This window comes from Betta splendens, chromosome 22, assembly GCF_900634795.4.
Source record: "Betta splendens chromosome 22, fBetSpl5.4, whole genome shotgun sequence".
Lineage (NCBI taxonomy): Eukaryota > Metazoa > Chordata > Actinopteri > Anabantiformes > Osphronemidae > Betta > Betta splendens.
Genome location: NC_040900.2, coordinates 5,124,572 through 5,143,305, shown reverse-complemented (window position 1 = coordinate 5,143,305; position 18,734 = coordinate 5,124,572). Strand labels below are relative to the sequence as shown.

Here is an 18,734-nt window from a genome sequence, read left to right as displayed (position 1 = left end):
TCCGTGCCTTTTTCGCGGCACCTGTCGTAGGCTGTGAAACCCGTGTCTCGCTCTCGTCCCCCGTTTCCGTGCGCCTCCACTCGCCCCCGAGCGCCGCCGAAGCATTTCTATGCTTGACTTCACAGCACTAATTCAGGTCAGGCATCGGCACCGAGGCTCAGGAGTACCAGGCCCCAAACAGGCACCAGTGCGTCAGGGTAGCACCTCCCCGCGTCTGAATTTAGGACAGATTAGACTACAACGGGAGACGGTGTTGAACCCGCTTCTCAAATCCCACTTACAAAACGCTTGACCACCTTCCGGAGGAACAGATCACCAAACACAACCTCTTCGCCGACGGTGAGGGAAATAAGCGGGTTTGTCACGTTTCAAGCCAGCTGCACTTTCGGGAGAAGCCCGCTGGGGTTGTAGCGAAGGTGCAGCGGTTTAAGAGAGTGGCGTGCGCTGACTTTGCATTCCCCGGCAGCTTGTGGTTTCCTCTTTGTACCTGACCAGCTTCCCTCCGCTCGCCTGCTTACGCTGCATTCTGTGAGCCACCGATTTGTTCTGGACCAGAACAAGCCAAGGACGCACACACACACACACACACACACACACACACACACACACACACACACACACACACACACACACACACACACACACACACTGCACTGCTTTACTTGCTGAGGCTGTTTAATAAAGCTTATAACGGACTGACAAACATGGTTGTATGCCACGTGTGCACATGGACACAGACACGTGTTGCAGGGTTGCTTTTTCATTTTTATTGGAATACATACGGCCTGTTGTACAGTCGGCAGCTTCAAGAGACGTACATGCAGAGTGCGCCAGCCACAGTAAGGTTAAAACATGCACAGCCTGAAAGAGGGAAAACTCAAAGTCGGCCTCCCACGCGGTCTACCTGGCACCGCTGACCCACAGAAGTGAGCAGAGGTCACAAAACCACTGAGCAGAGGTCACGACGCGCGTGTTTGTGTTCTCCATTGTCTGCACACAAACCATTCCAATCTGATTGTACAAGCCTGAGACTCTTACGTCTCTGCACGTGTGCGCGACAGTGATGGGACCCGGATATACGACGCGTGTCGCCCCGTGCGATCGTGCCCGTCTATCTACATCCACACTTCTTTCTTTGGCAGCTCCTACAAAGCATGACATTCAGAGGATGCACAGATCCGGAATTTGCGAAGAGGCTGAAGCGGTGGCTGGAAACAGGACGACGCGCCGTGAAGCTGCTCAGCTCACGCTTCAGTGACTTATGACATGACTCTGTTCGCCGATTTAAACGCTCTCTCTCTCGCTCGTCCGTGGTGCGTCGTCATGTCTCCAGGTCACGAGAAGCGTCATGAAATAAAATAACCAACACAAAATGCAGGAAGTAGAACTCTCCAGGAGCGTTATAACAACGAGGAAGATACAAATCAAGATGGACAAATACTTACTGTATTTCAATAATAAGGCCCACTTTACAAAATTACAAGATTTTCCTTAAATAAAACCTATTGGATATAGCTTCCAAAATAAGACATTTCGTTTAACAAAGTAATAAAAACATACATAACCAGAAAACGGCAACAAAAAAAAAACCCTCAAATTGAATATTTCCCCTTATTTCAGCATCTCATCTGGGCGAAGCACCGGCGCCGCCTCTCTGTAAACCCGGAAATACTGTGGAATGATTTTGGCACAACGTTAGAAGGCGAGGACGCAGGCGGGACAGGGTCTCACACACAGGTGTCATCCGCCGCGCGCATGCCACTTTGTCCTTCGCTCCTTGAAATGACTCTTAAATACTCCAATTTGGCTGGTGCAAAATACACATAGGATACATTCAGCTGAAAACATGTACAACACTGGGGCTCGAGATAGGGAGCGTTTTGACGAATGGGACTAAAGGGGGCATTATTCATTTGAGGTCTTAAAGTTAAGTGCTGGTTAAGTGCAGATTACAGCCTGCGCCACCTAATGACACCATGACTCTGGCTTTACAATAGAGGCCTTTGAGCAGAAAGACCTGTTCCCACCCCAGCGCTTTCTCACAGGGCGACGCCGACCCCCCCCCCCCCCCAAGTATATGCTAGAAAGGCAATGAGTTGTAAGTGAGGATTCCTGTTATTTGAGCAGGGAAGCTACCGCCTTCCTCTCCACGTTTTAACATCATCCAGCTGTTTCTCTGAATCACCAACAAACCCCTGAAACACAACCTGTGAAGTCCCAGGTCACCAGTCACACACTTGTCCGGTTCAGAGCTCATTCCTGGAGTAAGGAGTGGAAATCCCACATTGGACTGGGGCGCACGGTTGAGTTACTGGTGGCGCTGGGCTTCTACTGGGACTTGTAAGGAAGAAAGGCAGCGTGCATAGCAGAGGCTGGGGTTTCAACTTTGCCCTTTAAAGAGACCTGCTTCCTTTGAAGAAGGTCTCAAGGAGGGAAGCCCTCGTAAAGCCTACGGTTTCTGACAGCTGGACTCTTCCCGAGACCATCGGGTTGAGAGAGCGGCTTGGGAGCAGAAGGACGGAGCGACGGGAGAACGAAAGTAAAAGAACCACAAAAGGGAAACGGCAGCAGTTGCAGCAGGGGTGGATACAAACGTGTGTTATTCACTGGATGCCCGGAAATCAGTGATTGAAAAAATGCTGTGGAGGCGTTGAGGCAGGATGAGGGTGGGAGTGCATTGCTCCTAGTAGTTGCGTCACCGAGCTGATATAGCAAACATCCTGACCACAGCGATGTCAGCCTCCGGCCCCTTACGTCCTTCAAACAAGAGCCTCACTGTCACATTAATAACACACACAACTGAGGGGCGTCCACGTGCATCTAGAGCAGCACGACGCCCGGTTTAGATGACACCTAAAGTGGAAACCACTGCCGAGCGGTGTCTTCCGTTCCCCTGTGTTTAGAGCCTGAGTCGAGTCGAGACGCAGTGACAGGATTAGATGCAGCCCTGACCTCTGACCTTTCAGCTAGCTTCTGTAAAAACAACTCTCCGAACCAGCAAAACATTTCCACGCACATCCTCATCTTTCCTCTTGAGGAAATTGGAACCCAGTAAAAATAGAAAGAAGAAACCATCGAGGGGAGAAGATTGGATTTTCTCCTCTAAATTAAAAAGAATGGTGGTAAAAGAGCTCAGACACACAGAGTGACTATGTGATCTTGGCACGAGCCAAGTCAAAAACAGTGCGTCTGGTCTGTTTTTGCTCCATCATAAAACCAGCTCTGGCCACGAACAGGCCCAGCTCCTTTTCTCATACAGAGCTCTATACATTTTTAAAAGCCTACTTTGAAGCAGCTTTGATTCTCAGGAAGCCGAGTTTGGAGTTTCCCATTTCCACCACTTTGAGACGTACGTGTTCTCCAATGTACAAATTATAAAACCCAAATCAGAATAGCATCTTACTCATGATGCGATCAAATCTGGCGTAAATCAGACTCGCTGGGAGAATCGACCTCGTTCGTCACAAATCAAGGCACAGATGAACATGGTGTCATTGCTGTATTTAGCGAACGCGCATCCAGATATATGGTTTGTGTTCATAGCGTGACGACTGACAGTTACAGATGTTACATGGGGGGGAGGAGTTTGACACAGTGAGTGACACAGGCTGATACATGAACCTGTATATAGAGGAGATTACAAATATTACAGCTGTGGCCGACGTGGGACGAGAGGTCAGACGGAGACTGAACGTCGGCAGCAGGAGCCGACGCGACAGCACGAGGATTTCTAACAGCAGAGCAGCCGGGTGAGCGGCAGAGGGTTCCTCCAGCGGAACCCGCGCGTTCCGAGCGCTCACATTGCTCGGCGGCGTTCGTGAATTTCCAGCATGGGGCCCGTTCAAAAGGCCCGGCGTTTTCAGCACAGTTTAACAGCGTCCGTGCACCATTCACCTCCATGAGAATACCTTCTAGTACTGGCCGTTGATAAATGAGTTTCTGTGGCACCCCCCATCGCTGCTATGGCCCCCGCTAACTATAAACTGCTCCAACTCATCAACCTCAAGTTGATGTTTAATGACGTAACAAAATAATACACCTCTATAGATATAAGAAACAGAGGGAAGCTGGGATGATTCGCACGGCGAACCCAGTCACAAACAGGCCGGGCTGTGAGTTCAGAGTCTCTCCTATGACTGGCTGCTATGCGTCCAACACGCCGGCTGAGGTCTGCTGGTAATCCAGAGTCCAACGCTGCACCTCCGCTCCGCTATGGCTCAATACATGAATGAGTACAGTGGCAGCTGCTGTGAAGCAAAAGCGCTGCAGCACGGTTTGAGGTCAGAGACGCCGCTCCCTCCAGTCGTTCAGCTTTCTGCCTCCTACGCGTCCTTTTGTGTCGAGCAGAAGGCGAAAGCGAGTTACGACAAAATGGCAAAGGAGCATAAATAAAAGGTCCCGATCTGTCAGAAATAATGTGCGTGTAATGTGGGCGCCCCTAAAATGCGGCCACGCGGCAATGCTGCGAGCGGAGTGCACGCTGAGTCACCCTCTTTGAAGTGATCCTCATTTATTACGCAGAAACATGCGAACGCGCGCTCCGCGTCTACGAACCCAAAATTAAATCCAGTCGCGGCAGAAGGTGGTGACAAAAAACAAACAAAAAAAATGAGCCTAATGCTGGAACATGTAGATGTTCAGTAAATCATGAAAGTGGTAAAAGCGAAAATAAACAGAACAGATTCGTGTTTTAATACAAGTCAGCAAACAGTAAAGAAGGTACGTCGCTTCCTGTTTTTGGTCACATTTAAAGTAAAAACCTGCATCGAGATCCAGCCCTGTGAGATGAAGTCGCTTTGTGGAGGAATGAGGAAATGGAATTCTGATCCAAAAGCAATGCGTCCAGCTGTGATGGTCCTCTGAGCAAGGCATCGTCATCCCACGCGTCTCATCCCTCTGAAGCCGTTCGGGCGCGGGACGGTCCCCAGCAGACAGCGCGCCAGCCTCTCCCTTGTCAACTTGTGGGATTACACTACAATACAACCAAGAGGAGGAGCAGAAGAGGACGCCCGGCTGCCTGCCGGCGTCTGAGCTCCGGTTCGGAAGGTCTCGGGTCATGTGGTTCGTTACTGTGCGCCTGCATGCGCCGTCCCGTTCGTTTGTTTATTTGCTTTGCTCGCCGTAAAAGCTGCAGATGTGGTTGGGTTATGCGGCCATTTTTCGGTGGGAGACTGGTGTTTGGCTCTGCTTGCGTTGTTGAGAGATGAATGAAGGGCTGTTGAGGAAAAGAAAAGCTTTGACTGGAACCTTCTCCTCTTAATATTTCCACCTCGTGCCTTCGCACCGTACCTGTCTTCGCTGCAGATCTCCTGTTCGGCCTAATGGTGCTCAGGCTGGCGATGGCTCCACGGTCGGCTGCCTGCTGCAGTCCTCCCCTCGGCTCGGGCCCCTGACCCTTGACCCCGACTAGACCACAGCTCCCCTCCTCTGGTGGAGGCCCCCACCGCCGCCTTGGATGCTCGGTCATAAGAGCTCCCCAGGTGGTGCGAGTCGCTGCTGGGCAGGTGTCGCCTCCAGGACGCCGGGCTGTGGCCTGGGTTCGGACCGGTGTCTATGCTATCGGTGGCCTGGAAGGTTTGGGATATGGGACAAAGTGAATTAGTAAGTAATCCTGTCCATGTTCACATTATGCGGTCATTAAAACAGAGGTCGTTTTCATTATGTCCCATATTTTCAAGGCACATGGGCGTTTTTGAAGCATCTGGGGCCTGGACCTTTGTATTGTGGTCATCACAGTAAATACATGCTGTTTATGTTAACTGGTGTGTGACAAGGCAAGTCTGCCATGTGGATCTCTGCCAGGGCAAAAATCCCCAACCAAAAACCCCAAACATACCCCAAGCTGAGAGATTTATAATTTGCCGGGCCGACTAGAAAATAGACCCCGAGTTACTAGTCTGTGGCGGCTTCAGCGGCACGTCCCCTCTCGTAACCTCAGTAACCCCGGGGTTCGAGGGAAAGCGAGAGTTCGATGACGGTGCAGTTCCTACGGCGCGCACCGACGCCGCCCCGCTCTCCTGTAATTTCAGCTTTAAAAAAGCACCATAATTAGTGACATTTGGTGGGTTGGAGCTGGCTCCCGCTGCAGTTCCAGAGTGCAGTTTGGCTAATTGGCCTTAATGGAGCCCTGCTGGACCGCCTCGCTCGGTCTCCAGGGGCAACAGACAGGAAGTCGGTCATGAGCGAAGGCCTGCCTGCGGTGTGCTCAGTGCGGTCACTTCCTGCTACAGTCACCGGTGGAGGAGGGGGGGGGGGGGTAGCGGACTGACATGTTCTCCTTCTATGGTAAGCTGCTGCTGCTGGACTGGGGGCTTTGACTACAGCTGCCGCGTGATGCACTTCCACTGTTCCTCCTACACCACACACACAGTAACAGGAAGTAGCCGAAGGGTAATAAAAAATAAAACACACACACACGACCATAAACGAATAAAAAGAAGAGCCTTCAAAATGATAGAGCGACGGATAAGTTAACAGGCCTCAGTAGCAGGTCTCTTTGTACCACAGCAAACTGTTTCCAATGTGGCCGAGTGTTAATTTCGGCAAATATCTGGGCGAGTGGAACGTCAGCCTGTTAAACGCTGCTGAGGAGCCCGACGTGCCACATCAGAGGAGATCCACTGGGATTTGCAAGTGCCGCTTTCGACACAGACATGCCTCCATGGAAAGAAGCCACATTTACAGGGTGTCATAATCAGCGGCAGTAAATCGTCCCCGACGGCAACCAACGCGCGGCTGAAAAGGTGCAACGGAGGAAAACACCCCGTCCCCCGTCTCGCTTGCTAAATGTTGGCCTGTGTTCCGCCATGAACGGCCTTCGCCATCAATCGTCCTGTTTCACCAATGGCAAGAAGTCGTACGAGAATATTTAAGTAAATTTTAAAAGTCGTGCAAGAAATCGGACTGAGAGCAAGCGAGAAACCGTTGGTCTAGATGATATTCTGTTTATTGGCCACGCTTCATAAAAGTCAATCATTTATTGCTCTTCATGGGTCATTTGTCTGCTGCCTATTGCCTGCTGCTCGTATCAGGTGGGGAGAGGATCGTACAGCGGCTCCTATAGCGCACGCGACTTCACAACGCTGGTTTATGAGTTAGCAAATGTCGCTGCTGCAAGGCTTTTCTGATGAAAGCTGGGTCTCCACAGTTTCTGGACCAAACTGCATGAGCAGACGTTCAGTTATTTCCCTAGATAAATAGGAATCGTCTCGAGAATTAGATTGAGAGTGAAAATCAGGCATCAGGGGGATTGACAAAGTCATCAGGCTTTATCCTCTCAAAGGAACCAGAAAGGTGCTGAGCGAGCGTGGCTCAAAGGTGTCCAGTCATACCAGTTTGAGAACCAGAGCCAGTCATGGTTAGGGACAGTAACAGCTGCCGATTGAAGCCATGATCGAAAAATAGTAACTCCGCCATTTTCGCGTTGCAGTCACAAACTAAACCGGCTCTCCCACTGTGCTAACTACAGGCCTTTAATGTGCCTCAATACTTGCTTCAAAGCCCCAACATGAGTCATGGTATTTGCATAGTAGCACGTGTTCCTCATAATTGCCATCCAAATGGAGTGACCAATTCGCGCACCAACATCAGGCGAGGTTTTTTACTGCACCACAGAGTTTTAGGAAATTCTGATGATGAAGTGCAAACGTCTGGGTGATGTCCAGAGTCAGAAAGAGGAGATTAGGGGCTCGCGTGATGGACACAATAATAATAATAATGTGTAAATAACCTTCCATACCATCTCTTTGGTCCCACATAACCTTCTACAGTGTCTCAGTCCCCCTGAAACAGCAACTGGAGGCCGGCAGGTCATTCAGACACTTGAAATGAACCAAAACATCTGAGAGAAGTTCCACTTTTCAGCAATTTATTGGAAAACTGTAGTTATTGCAAATATAAGAAAGCTACTTTCTTTCTTTTCCTGAGCTTTTTCTTTCCATCCTCCCTCCTCCTTTGTCCCACCCTCTCTTTATGCTTACTGCTGCAGCAGGAGTGGGGCCCGCAGAACTGCTGCGCTAAGCTCCAAGTTGCAGAGTCTTGCGTCAGGAAAAAAGAAAATACAAGCTGAGCTCTCACGTAAAGTGGACACACCAGGGGCTCAGCACTGCGGTCGTACTCTGAGGACTTTCATCTGCGGGACGGAACTATTTACAGTGGTTACTGATCATAACCACCAGCTGTAGACGCGCTTTAACGGTCAACATTCTGCAAGAGGGCAGAACAACATGTGGCTCTGACGTGCGACAGGCCTAACATGAAGATTATGGCCCAAATCAAACCCGTCGGTTGTCCTACCGGCACTTGTTGGGAGAAGGATCGGCTCCAGGACTGAGACGTGACCGGCGCGTGGGGCACGGTCCGGCCCAGGCCTCCTGCTTCCACGCTGGGGGACTGAGCGTGCTTGCGTCGGCGCGACGCCGCCTCCTCGGCGTCTTTAGCGTTAGCGGCCACACTGTTGATCCTCCGCATGTACACCTGGAACAGGGAGCAACACACTCAGCCATGGACCAGTGAGTTATTAATTATTTGTTCAGGGGTAAAGAATGTAGTCATGCTCCACTCAAACCCTGGAAATCTAATTAAGGCAAGGCAACGAAAGCCTTTTAATATTTGTGGTCTGTCCGCTGTGTTTTTATTCACATAAACCAAGAGGCATATTTGGCATCTCGCGTTCATTTCAGTTTTCCTTTTCCAGCTGTTCCGCTACAAATCTCAGCTGTCTTATAGTAAAGCTACGACCTGCCACTAGAATTTGTACACTCTGGGTGTCATAAAACGGTGACATCACACGCCTCCTGTTCACTCGGCCTAAAAGCAAGAGTGTTCATAAATAACCTGTCCTACGCTGAGGTTTGAGTATTTTTAGCCTTAACTGGACTGAATGCGAATGTGGACCCTGGACTCCCTCACCTCTGCAGGGGTCGGTCTGCCCCCCCGCTGTGCTGCAGGGTTCCCACCAGCTCCTGTGCTGCTGTTCACGGTTTCTTCTGTGTCGAAGGTGGTGGCCCGATAGGCCCTCCACGTGGTTACGGCCTCGGCCTCGTCTTCTGAGCCACCGTCCGCCGCCGCCCTCGCAGCCCCCCTCCCCCGGCCGCTTTCGTCCACGGACGCGGCGCCCCTGTTCCTCCACGTGCTCCTCACAGTGATGTTCTTCAAGTCTGGTAGCGTGTCTTCTTGGGAGAGCTGGCTCTGCCTTTGGCTTCGCCAGCTGGTGACCGTGGTGGTGCTGCTGCTGCTCTCAAAGCCCGACTCCGTGTCGTTGACGTCTGCCGCCCAAGTGTCAGAGGACTGGAGGCTGAAATTGCTGCGCTGGCAGTGCAGGTGACTCGCGGCCGACTCCAGTCTGGAAGCGTTGTGGCGCTTGGACTTTGGTGGGGAATCGTTGGGGTCATCCGCCCCACAGTCCTGGTCTTGGCACGGCCGCAAGGTGATCTCACTCTTAGGGATGGAGATTTCATATGGGATGGAAACACTGCCGTGGTGTTCAGCGCTCGGCCCTGGCATTGAGAGACAATATGTCATGATTCTGTAGCCAAAACATCATATGTATTGAGACATGTATGAGAGCCTACCTATTAGGATGTTGCTGGTGGAGGTGTGGCGCTCTTTGATGGGCATGGGCTCGCTGGACACACTGCTGCTGCGGCTGCTGGTTCTGGAGGAGCTCGGATCGTTGGGGTAGATGGTTATGCTGCTGGTCATTTTGCTCGTCGTGGCCGCCATTGGTTTGGTGGAGATCTTGGGTTTTCCATTGGTGGACAGAGGCTCCGAAATCATCACCTCCTTCCGGTCGATCTCCACGATAGCGGGCTTGATGACGGCCTTCGACCTCAGGGCTTCACGCGGGCTGCACACTCGCTGGATCTCGATACCCGACGGCGCATGCGCGGACTCGTGGTGGCCGCCCTCGGTGGACTGTGTTCGGTTGTGGAGCTCCTCGTCAAACGAGCTCCTGGATGAGGAGCCTTCTGAGTGGGAGCCGTGGACACGAGAATACCTAGGGTATCTAGACGCTGCAGCCCTGCTGCTTACGTTTGTAGCAGCTGTTTCAATCGGAGGTTCTGGTTCAGATGGCCTTGAACCAGTAGATTCGGTCTCGGAGGCGGAGGAGTGCCCCTCGGACCCTTGGTCGTTGGGGAGCAGAGGAGTCACCTGGGACCTGTGGGCGGTGTACGACCCGTTGGCCTTGGCCAGTGTGGAGGCAGCAGATACGCAGACAGGCTCCTGGACCGGGTCGACCGACGCCGTGTCCTTCTCCAGCGCAGAGATGCTGTTGATGTTGCTGGAGCAATCGGGCACCACGTCGGAGTTGTTCGATTCGCTATCACTACCCACGTACATTTTGGAGAACTTCTCCACTCGGATCTTTTTAGTCTCCCCGTCAGCAGGCTTGTGGGTCGTCCTCAGTGGCTTCTGGTCATTAGCTGCCGGCGGATAGCGACTCAGAACAGACGCTTTTTTAACATCACTAGCTGTGATTCCAGAACTGTCGGCGGAAGCTCTCGGCTTTTCTTCGGCGCCCCGTCCGGCGTCTCTCAGCCCATTGTCGGTTGAAACGGCCGCAGTTGGGGCTCTGGGCGTCCTCCTGCTCTTCTGGGCAGGACTAAGGGCCCTCCGTGCAGACTTAGGAGAACTCTCCTCAGGGTTGCTTGTCTCCTTGCTCCTCAGCTTGGTCTCTCTCTTGTGCTGAGGCGAGAGCTCCCTGATTCTGTGTTTTGGGGAGCTTGGTTCTGAGACAGTCGCTGCACTTCTATATTTAGGCTTCTCTTGTCTGAAAGCACTCCTCGCGATAATCTCCTCGCTCTCTGCTTTGCCGTTCTCCACGACGTTGGCGGCGTTGTTGGGGAAAACGCTTCCGTGTTTGTCCGCATGTAAAGCGCCGTTCCCGCCGCCTCTTCCGCACAGCTGTGTCCTGAGCTGCTCCACCTGCTCGTTCAGTTGACGCACCCGGCTTCGTTCCATTTGGAACTTCTCGTGGAGTTCACCATTTTTGGACTCCGAGTTCTTCAAATCCTCCTCTACGATCTCGAGCTGCTTGAGGCGATTCTTCAGCCGCTCTATTTCCTGCGTCAGCTCCTTGACTTTGTTGTCGTCCTCGTGTGAGCCCTCGAGGGCGGTGTTTTTCTTATTTTCAGATTTGTTTACAAGACTGATCTTGTCTTCAGTCAACTTAAAGTGGTCGGGGCTCTTCTCAGCCCTCCTTTTTTCCAGTTTGCCTGTGAGGAATCCAGTGGACGAAAGCTCATCTTCAATTCGCGACCGCAAGAAATCCATCTGGCCGGCGTCCGCCGACATGCCGAGGCGATTCAGTTTTTCTTTCAGCTTTAGGATGAGCTTCTCATCCTCTCTTTGCTTCTCTAGTAGCCTCTTGCGCTCACTCACAAACGTCTGGGTAAATCCTTTGAGCTTCTCAAGCTCCATACCCAAAGCCTGCTCTGCTCGGTCCAGTTTCATCTCAGACCCCTCCACTTCCTTGAGACGGGCTTTGAGGCCCTCTAGCTCAGACGAAAGCTTCATGGTCAAGTTCTTCTCCTCGTTGAGGCTCAGGCAGAGCAGGCTGCAGTCAGACTTACTTTTTCCAAAAGCCTCTTCCAGTTTTTCAAGTTCGGCCATCCTCCGCTGTAAACGTTCAATCTCAGCCTTTAGCTCCTTGGTGAGGTTTTCCTCCTCTTCCAGTTTTTCTCTGACTGTGCGACAGAGGTCCTCAGCTTTGCGGACTTCCTCATCCTTACCCTGGATCTTCAGCAGACGCTTCCTCAGAGACTCAATGTCACCAAGCAGGGCTGAGTTGCTGCCTTCTGCCTGGATGATTTTGTCCTGCAGAGGAAAGAGGGTTCAGACATTAACAACCAATTCAACCAATTTCTCTAAACCGCACACACACAAATCAACCGGCACCAACCTGCAGGTCAAGCAGCTCATCCTCCGACTTCTGCAGCTTGTTGGTAGCTTCCTCCAGTTCATCCAGTCTTCGGGCGAGACTCTGCAGCTTGTGCCACAGGTGGCGATGTGTCATGTCTTTATGCTCAGACATGGCTACAAAGTTGTTTGTGCTCTATCTAATGTTGATTTTGCTGCTCGAACTATTTGATGACAGTCTTTTGGGAGTTCCACATTTGTGTCGTAGTGAGATAAAGTCTTTTAGTCTCCTGAGGAAATACTTTTCTTCTTCTTCTGGTAGTTTGTCGTGCTTTGTTTCCCAACTGTCGCCTTAGGACCTTGAAGTTGCCTCAGAATGGTGCTTTGCAGGAAAACCTGTCATCTGTTAGAGAAAGAAGAGTAACAACCCTTAGTCTTCGATAATTTGACAGCAACAGTCATTTCGATTGTCAGTAATAGAGGAAGCGAGGGAGCTGAATGTCACTCAACCACCAGGCATTCCAGCCTATTAATAATAAAGTGGAGTGAGCGTAAGTGTCTGGGCTCCGACACGCCTGCACACTTACACAGGTATAGACACATAAATATGCAAACACTCTGGCGTCGTCCTGCTGCTGTGTCCAATATTGATTCCTGCTTTTCTGCCTGCATTTGCTGACAGCAGCAGGTTTCACCACTATATCACAGGCCTGTCACAGCACCACACCGTTTATGGCCCTGTGGGACTCAAGGACAGTCTCATTCTAGACTATTAAGTTCCAGCAAATTAAAATAACAAGGACAGAACAAATCTTTAGTCAAGGCGGTCGTGACAGATTTTGCATCGTGTGCATTTCTAAAGCGAGTATAATATAATATGCCGCTTTCAGTGGACACTGGTCATTGTGTCGTCTGTGTGGTGGGAACAAGGATCATTAGCAAACTGCCTGTCAGCACGACGTCTATAAATCAAATAGTGTTGTTGCTTTGGTCTCATTAATGATTCAGGTAGAGGCCTTTATGCTCCTCTAAAATCCCATTCCTCCCCTTCCCCCCAGTCGATCCACCAAGGCTCCCCCACTGACCACAAGAGAAAAACAGACCTAAGGGTAGCACATCTGCACACATCATCACTTCTCCTCCTCCTCATCCACCACAACACTCAGTCTCCTCCTGTAAAGCACCATGTTCAAAGCCTGCCCTGCTGAAGCTCAAAACCTCAACATATAAAGACTTTTAAATGAAAGAACTATTAGTGCCATAAAAACATCATGTGCAGCGCAATAAATTTACAAGTCTTTTTTATCTATATGAACTACGCACATACATTACAGACAACAAAGTGTAACTCGCCATCCCGGCTTCACTCCAGTTTATGTCCTATGGTTTCATTTGATGAGGGCCAAACCTCACTTTCCACAATTTGTTAAAAGTCTTGCTGAAAATAGGCCAAGGCAATAAGTAAGTAAGTAATAAGTCAATATGACAACAACTACTTTATTTTTAGGTCTGTTCCCATAAAGAGTTAATCTGCTATGTTTTAAATATTACTTACTTTTCAACGTCTAGCGGAGACAGACCATGAAGTCAAGAGGCTCAAACTGGGTTTAATTTCGCTCTTCTATTTTATTTATTTGACAAATTTGGAAAAACCTGGAGAGTGGTCGGAGATTGGGAAACACTCCTGATGACAGACCAACCAAGGAACTGCCAGTGCCTTGTTCCGGACTCGTACCCAGACCAATGAGCCCTCCTAAGCTCTGCCTCTGCTAAGGTTAATTTCTCGCTTCAACGTGTAATTAACATATATCTAAGATTAAAGCGTATGGTTTCTGCATGCTTACATCTGCTTGTCTTGCTCTACTGTTGCAAATATAGGATAATGTGCTCCACAGCATGGAGTGAAACACTGCTCGACTGCACCGTCCACTTCCTGAAATTTGGGCAGGAAGTTGCCTGCTTGACCTTTTGCTCCCTTCTGCACTCCCGCTGCAGTAGTTACGAGAAGCAGGGCAGCGAGAGCACAGATCGGCGCAGAAGTGTGAATAAAACGATCTGTTCTGTGGAAGAACTAAATGAGAGTATAGTACAAAACAGTCTGGAACACAAATCACAGCAGGAAAGTGACTTCCAAATCCAAGACCCAGATTCTCCATGTGGTTCTTAGCTTGTGGTAATTTATGAATTAAAGCATAAATATAAAATGAAATGAATGGGACTTGAATGCAGCACATTCACTACAATGTAGTCCAACTTAGTATCTGTGTATAGTGCTTTTACCAAAACTAATCTGTGCTTGATTTCAACAGCCCTGTTCTGTGACCAACAAGACTGAAGGCACGGACAGCGGGGAAACGCATGGGCCGACAATTTGCTAGGGGCCCCCACTGGGTATTCACGAGCTGGATTCCCATTAACAGAGCAGCAGCTGCAGCTCCAGTCAAACCTCTGCCTCGTTTGGCGACAAGATTAAGAAAAGCAGCAGTTTACACCTGGAGATGCAGACCAGCGTCGTCTTCAGACGAAGGCCCGCGCCGGCCCCTGCAAAGTTCACACCGAGTTGCATCTGCAGCCTAAGTGGGAGTTTTGATACGGGCATATTAAAAATGGAATAAGTGCACACAGTTGCCTCTATGCAGATGGACGTGCAGACATTACTTTCTTATCCTGTAGGAAGGAACATAAACATGTCTTTTCTTCAGGTCTAAGCTGCTGCTGCTGCTGCTGTGATGTAGGTGGCATAGGCAGGTATGTCTCAAGACTAATGGGGAATTGGCAACAATCACATGGGAGGACATGACAGTGATGCATGAAAGAGAAGGGTAAAAACACATGGGCATTCATTTGCCTTTAGAACACAATACTACGAGAAGCAGAGGAGACATAAACCCTCAAGGACTCTGGGTGCACGCTCTCGTCCTCAGACACACAGGTTACAATCATACACCATATCATTAGGGCTTTAGCTGCTCTCGTCCTCGCTCTTGCCTTCAGTACATTCTGTTCTCTCCGCCACAGAGAAAAAAATCCCCTCTCTCCTTTTGCACTTGACGTGAAGTTGGAACCTACGGGTTTAAAGCTCTTCTGCCTCATAAACCGTAGTTAATAAGGGGCCCGCGTCCAATCAAAATGCTTCGACCACATCTTCACATACAGGGTTACCGCCAGTTAAACATGTGAACGTGTGACCATTGCTGTGTGTGTGTGTGTGTGTGTGTGTGTGTGTGTGTGTGTGTGTGTGTGTGTGTGTGTGTGTGTGTGTGTGTGTGTGTGTGTGTGTGTGTGTGAGGGGGGGGGGGGGGGCTGTGGATGGAGATGGATGCTGGCGCAGCAGTGGAAGCCACAAGATGGTGTGGACCTGATGCTCGGCCTGATTATTTTTCCCTTTTCCAAGAAAGAGAAAACCGGCATCCCATAATGTTCGGCTTGTCATTTCCTGTCCTGTCATGTTGCTGTTTTGTCCATTTCTTTCACCCGTTCAGGAGAAATGCCTAAGAAATGAAAAGGCAGCGCTGCATTTCAACAGCAGCAAAAAGAAAAAAAAAGCGGGTGAGGAACTAAGGTCACAAAGCTCAAACTGAAACTGCCAACTCTCCTAGTTAGCGGGGGAAATGATCGCTTACAGCGCTAAAATATGGTGAAGCCTGTGGATAAACAAAATGTCATCAAAAGGCTGGTAGAAAAATTGATTTGTTTATGAGAGAAGACATGCGAGTCGACCACAAGACCACTAGAAACGACAGAGCAGATGCTGCCTATTTGTCAGGGCAGCATCACCTCATGCTGACATATTTCCTAGCGACATCATTTTCATCTCCCTGTCTTTGCTTCCTAGGTCTATTCTCTCCTTCCTGACCTGTTGCTGGGGTTTCAGAAAGGCAGCGCTCTGCTCTGCAAGTGGGCAGGAAGGGGAATGTGGGTGAGAGGGCGCTGACCAAGCCAGACAGGAAGGGTGAGAGACCTGCCAGCGCTGGTATGAGGACTCCTCCAGTTCATGACCTGATGGGAGCTGTCGCTTTTGTGCCCGACTGAAAGCTTTCCAGCAGCAGACGAGGTTCTGATCCGACTACACCAGTAAACAGAGGATTACGACTCACCAGCCCCTGGTGCTGTGACCGAGAACCGGAGCGAGGGAGACATTCTAGATGCTCTATTTGAAACGTATTTGCTTGCAAGCAGATCTGCAGCCGGAGAAATGTGGAGGAACTTCATTCTAATCTGCTCCTAGGAGCAAAACCGCTAATATCCGATCTTATATATCATCCTATAAGAGTATTACCTGCACTGGTGCTTTCGCCAAACAGACACAGGGCAGTTATTTACAGCCGAGAGATTTATATTCTGTTCGAGTCACATCAGGTGAGAGGCTCTGCTGGTCAGGAAGACTGATCCTGGCTCGTTTATCAAAGCCGTGTTAGGGGACCTTTGGGATTTCATTCCCACATTTCCTGCCTCTTTCCACACTGTTGTGCTGGAAAAAATAATGATAACAACAACAATACATTTTGGAGCAGAGGAAATAATCATGTCAAAAACCAAAAAACAACAGCAATTATGTGGATTCATTCTTTTTGGCTTAGTTCAAAATATATGGAATGTGAAAGCAACAGTATCTATCAGTAAAAACACTTTTTTTTTGCGTTTCAAATGCGCAAACACGCACACACATACACACACACACATACACAGCTCTCGTTTCTAACGTAAACACACAAGTTTATGTCCCATCAGACTTTCCATCTCCGGTCTGGCGTGTTCTCAGCCTGTTGAGCATGTTTGGGGTCAGAGGTCGCGGACATGTAAACATGCAAAACAACAGCACAATGGGCACGAGGCCCTGATTAGTCTGAATATGAATATTAGGGTATTGTTTCTAGACACTAACTGCTCCACAGTCAAAACATGTGGAACTTCAATACGGGGGAAAAACTATGAAATGTTAATGATCAGTGCTCTGTGAGAAAATAGATCTCCTTCAACAAACTACTTACAGGAGTTGTAGAAAAAAAACCAAACATATTGTAATATGTAATATATTTATATGTTTTATGCATATGTGTGAGATTTAGTAAACTATACAGGAAGTCTAAGCTGTGACACAAACAGGAAACCTCTGGTAGGTGACGTAGCAACGTGACGTTAACATCAGAACAGATCCAAGGCAGCCAAGAAGGCAAAGAAAGACAAGAACAAGGCAAACACTAATACAATGAACAGCTGCAGAGGTGCTCACTCAGGGATATTTGAAGCTGTGTGCAGTGATGAACTGCTCAGGAATGTCATTGTGCGCGTGTGCGCGCACGTGCGTCACCACAATGAGAGAACATCTCAACACGACCGACGTGAATGACACTTGTTGGAGTCGACGCTGGGAAACCGACGGCCTGCGTGAATGAGGATGAGTCAGAATGAGGCGCGGCGGAGACGCAAAGGTTACGAGGAGCGTGGACAGCGATAAAAACAGAACGACGGGACTTCTCTGCCTCGCACTCATCACATTTTTATCCCAGATAGACACTGTGTGTGGGACAAGGACGAGCGCAGCACCCTTTTCTTTCATCTCCCTCCTTTGTGACCTATTATCCCCCGACCCCCGAATCGGCTGCCAATTTCTCTCGCTTCCTTCCTCCGACCTTCATCCTCATCGCCTGCTGCATTCGCATGGGGAAGAGGAGGCCAGAAACGGGCTGGAGGCGCGTCAATAGCTCTTAACATACGGCCGGTCCACCTTCTGCCCGACATCCTGCTCGTTCGCCGCGCTCCGGCCCGTGCACAAAGTATGCACACACGCAGAGACACACACAGTTTGCTTGGCAGAGCTTCATCAGCCCGAGCCCTGGCATTAGCTGCCTACTGTGGCTGAATGAAGACCTCAATGGCTCTCTGTTGAAAGGGAAGAGGAGGAGAGAGCTGTGGCGGGGGGCGGAGGGGGGCGATAATGCGATGTAAGCAAAGACAGATAGAGAAGACGAGGCGCGAGAGAGAGAGAGAGAGAGAGAGAGAGAGAGACGAGAGAGAGAGAGAGAGAGAGAGAGAGAGAGAGCGAGAGAGAGAGCGAGAGAGAGAGAAAAGACGAGAGAGAGAGAGAGAGAGAGAGAGAGAGAGAGAGAGAAAAGACAAGGAGAGAGAGAGAGAGAGGGAGAGAGAGAGAGAAAAGACAAGGAGAGAGAGAGAGAGAGGGAGAGAGGGGAGGGGGAAAGTGACTCCACAGAATGCAGAGCAGGTAGCAGAGTGGATTACTGCAGCAGGAATGCAGCACTGGCTGCAGAATGGAGGGAGGGAGGGGGAGGGGGCGAGAGGAGTCGCACAGTTACTGCAGCGCATCCGAAAGGTGTTCGCTGTGACGACATCAGCTGAAGCGGGACGCGAACCGTCAAATGCAGCTCAGTGCAGGAGCACACGCATCGACCTTGCATCGACACACACACACGCACACGCACACACACGCACACACGCACGCACACACACACACACACACACACACACACACACACACACACACACACACACACACACACACACACACACACACACACACGAGGCTCCAAGCACGTACATTATGCCCGTGTGTCAGTCCTGTGTGATTTGGAGCTGGAGGAAAGGAAGTGCGGCGCCGGTGTTTGTGCCCAACAGGATACAGACTCAGAAAGAGCAAAGGAGGGAGGAAGAGGCGAGGAAGAGGAGGAGTTTGAGGGGGGAATCAATACGATCTACTGATCAGCAACAATGTCGCACATCTTTGATGTGGGATGTGGCATCATGCTAGGATGCGTCGCCCTGGGACCCCAGTTTCATAAGAGATGAACAGTGGAGCACAGTGGCTTCTTTGTCAACGTTACGCAAAGCGCGAGGCAGTTTCCACGCATCCTTCCCCC

At 50.1% G+C, this 18,734-nt stretch overlaps 1 protein-coding gene across 1 annotated transcript in view; it reads right to left on the bottom strand.

The window, feature by feature from the left end:
• Positions 1–744: 744 nt before the first annotated feature.
• luzp1 (leucine zipper protein 1) overlaps positions 745–18,734 on the bottom strand; it is a 27,769-nt gene continuing 9,779 nt past the window's right edge. Inside the window, exons 2-7 of the mRNA XM_029139592.3 lie at positions 11,903–12,262; positions 9,573–11,817; positions 8,911–9,497; positions 8,296–8,475; positions 5,290–5,567; positions 745–5,215 (exon numbers count right to left, since the gene is read on the bottom strand). Coding sequence (XP_028995425.1) covers positions 5,319–5,567; positions 8,296–8,475; positions 8,911–9,497; positions 9,573–11,817; positions 11,903–12,034 — 3,393 coding nt within the window. The 5' untranslated portion in view covers positions 12,035–12,262 and the 3' untranslated portion in view covers positions 745–5,215; positions 5,290–5,318. The remainder of the gene's footprint in view (positions 5,216–5,289; positions 5,568–8,295; positions 8,476–8,910; positions 9,498–9,572; positions 11,818–11,902; positions 12,263–18,734) is intronic.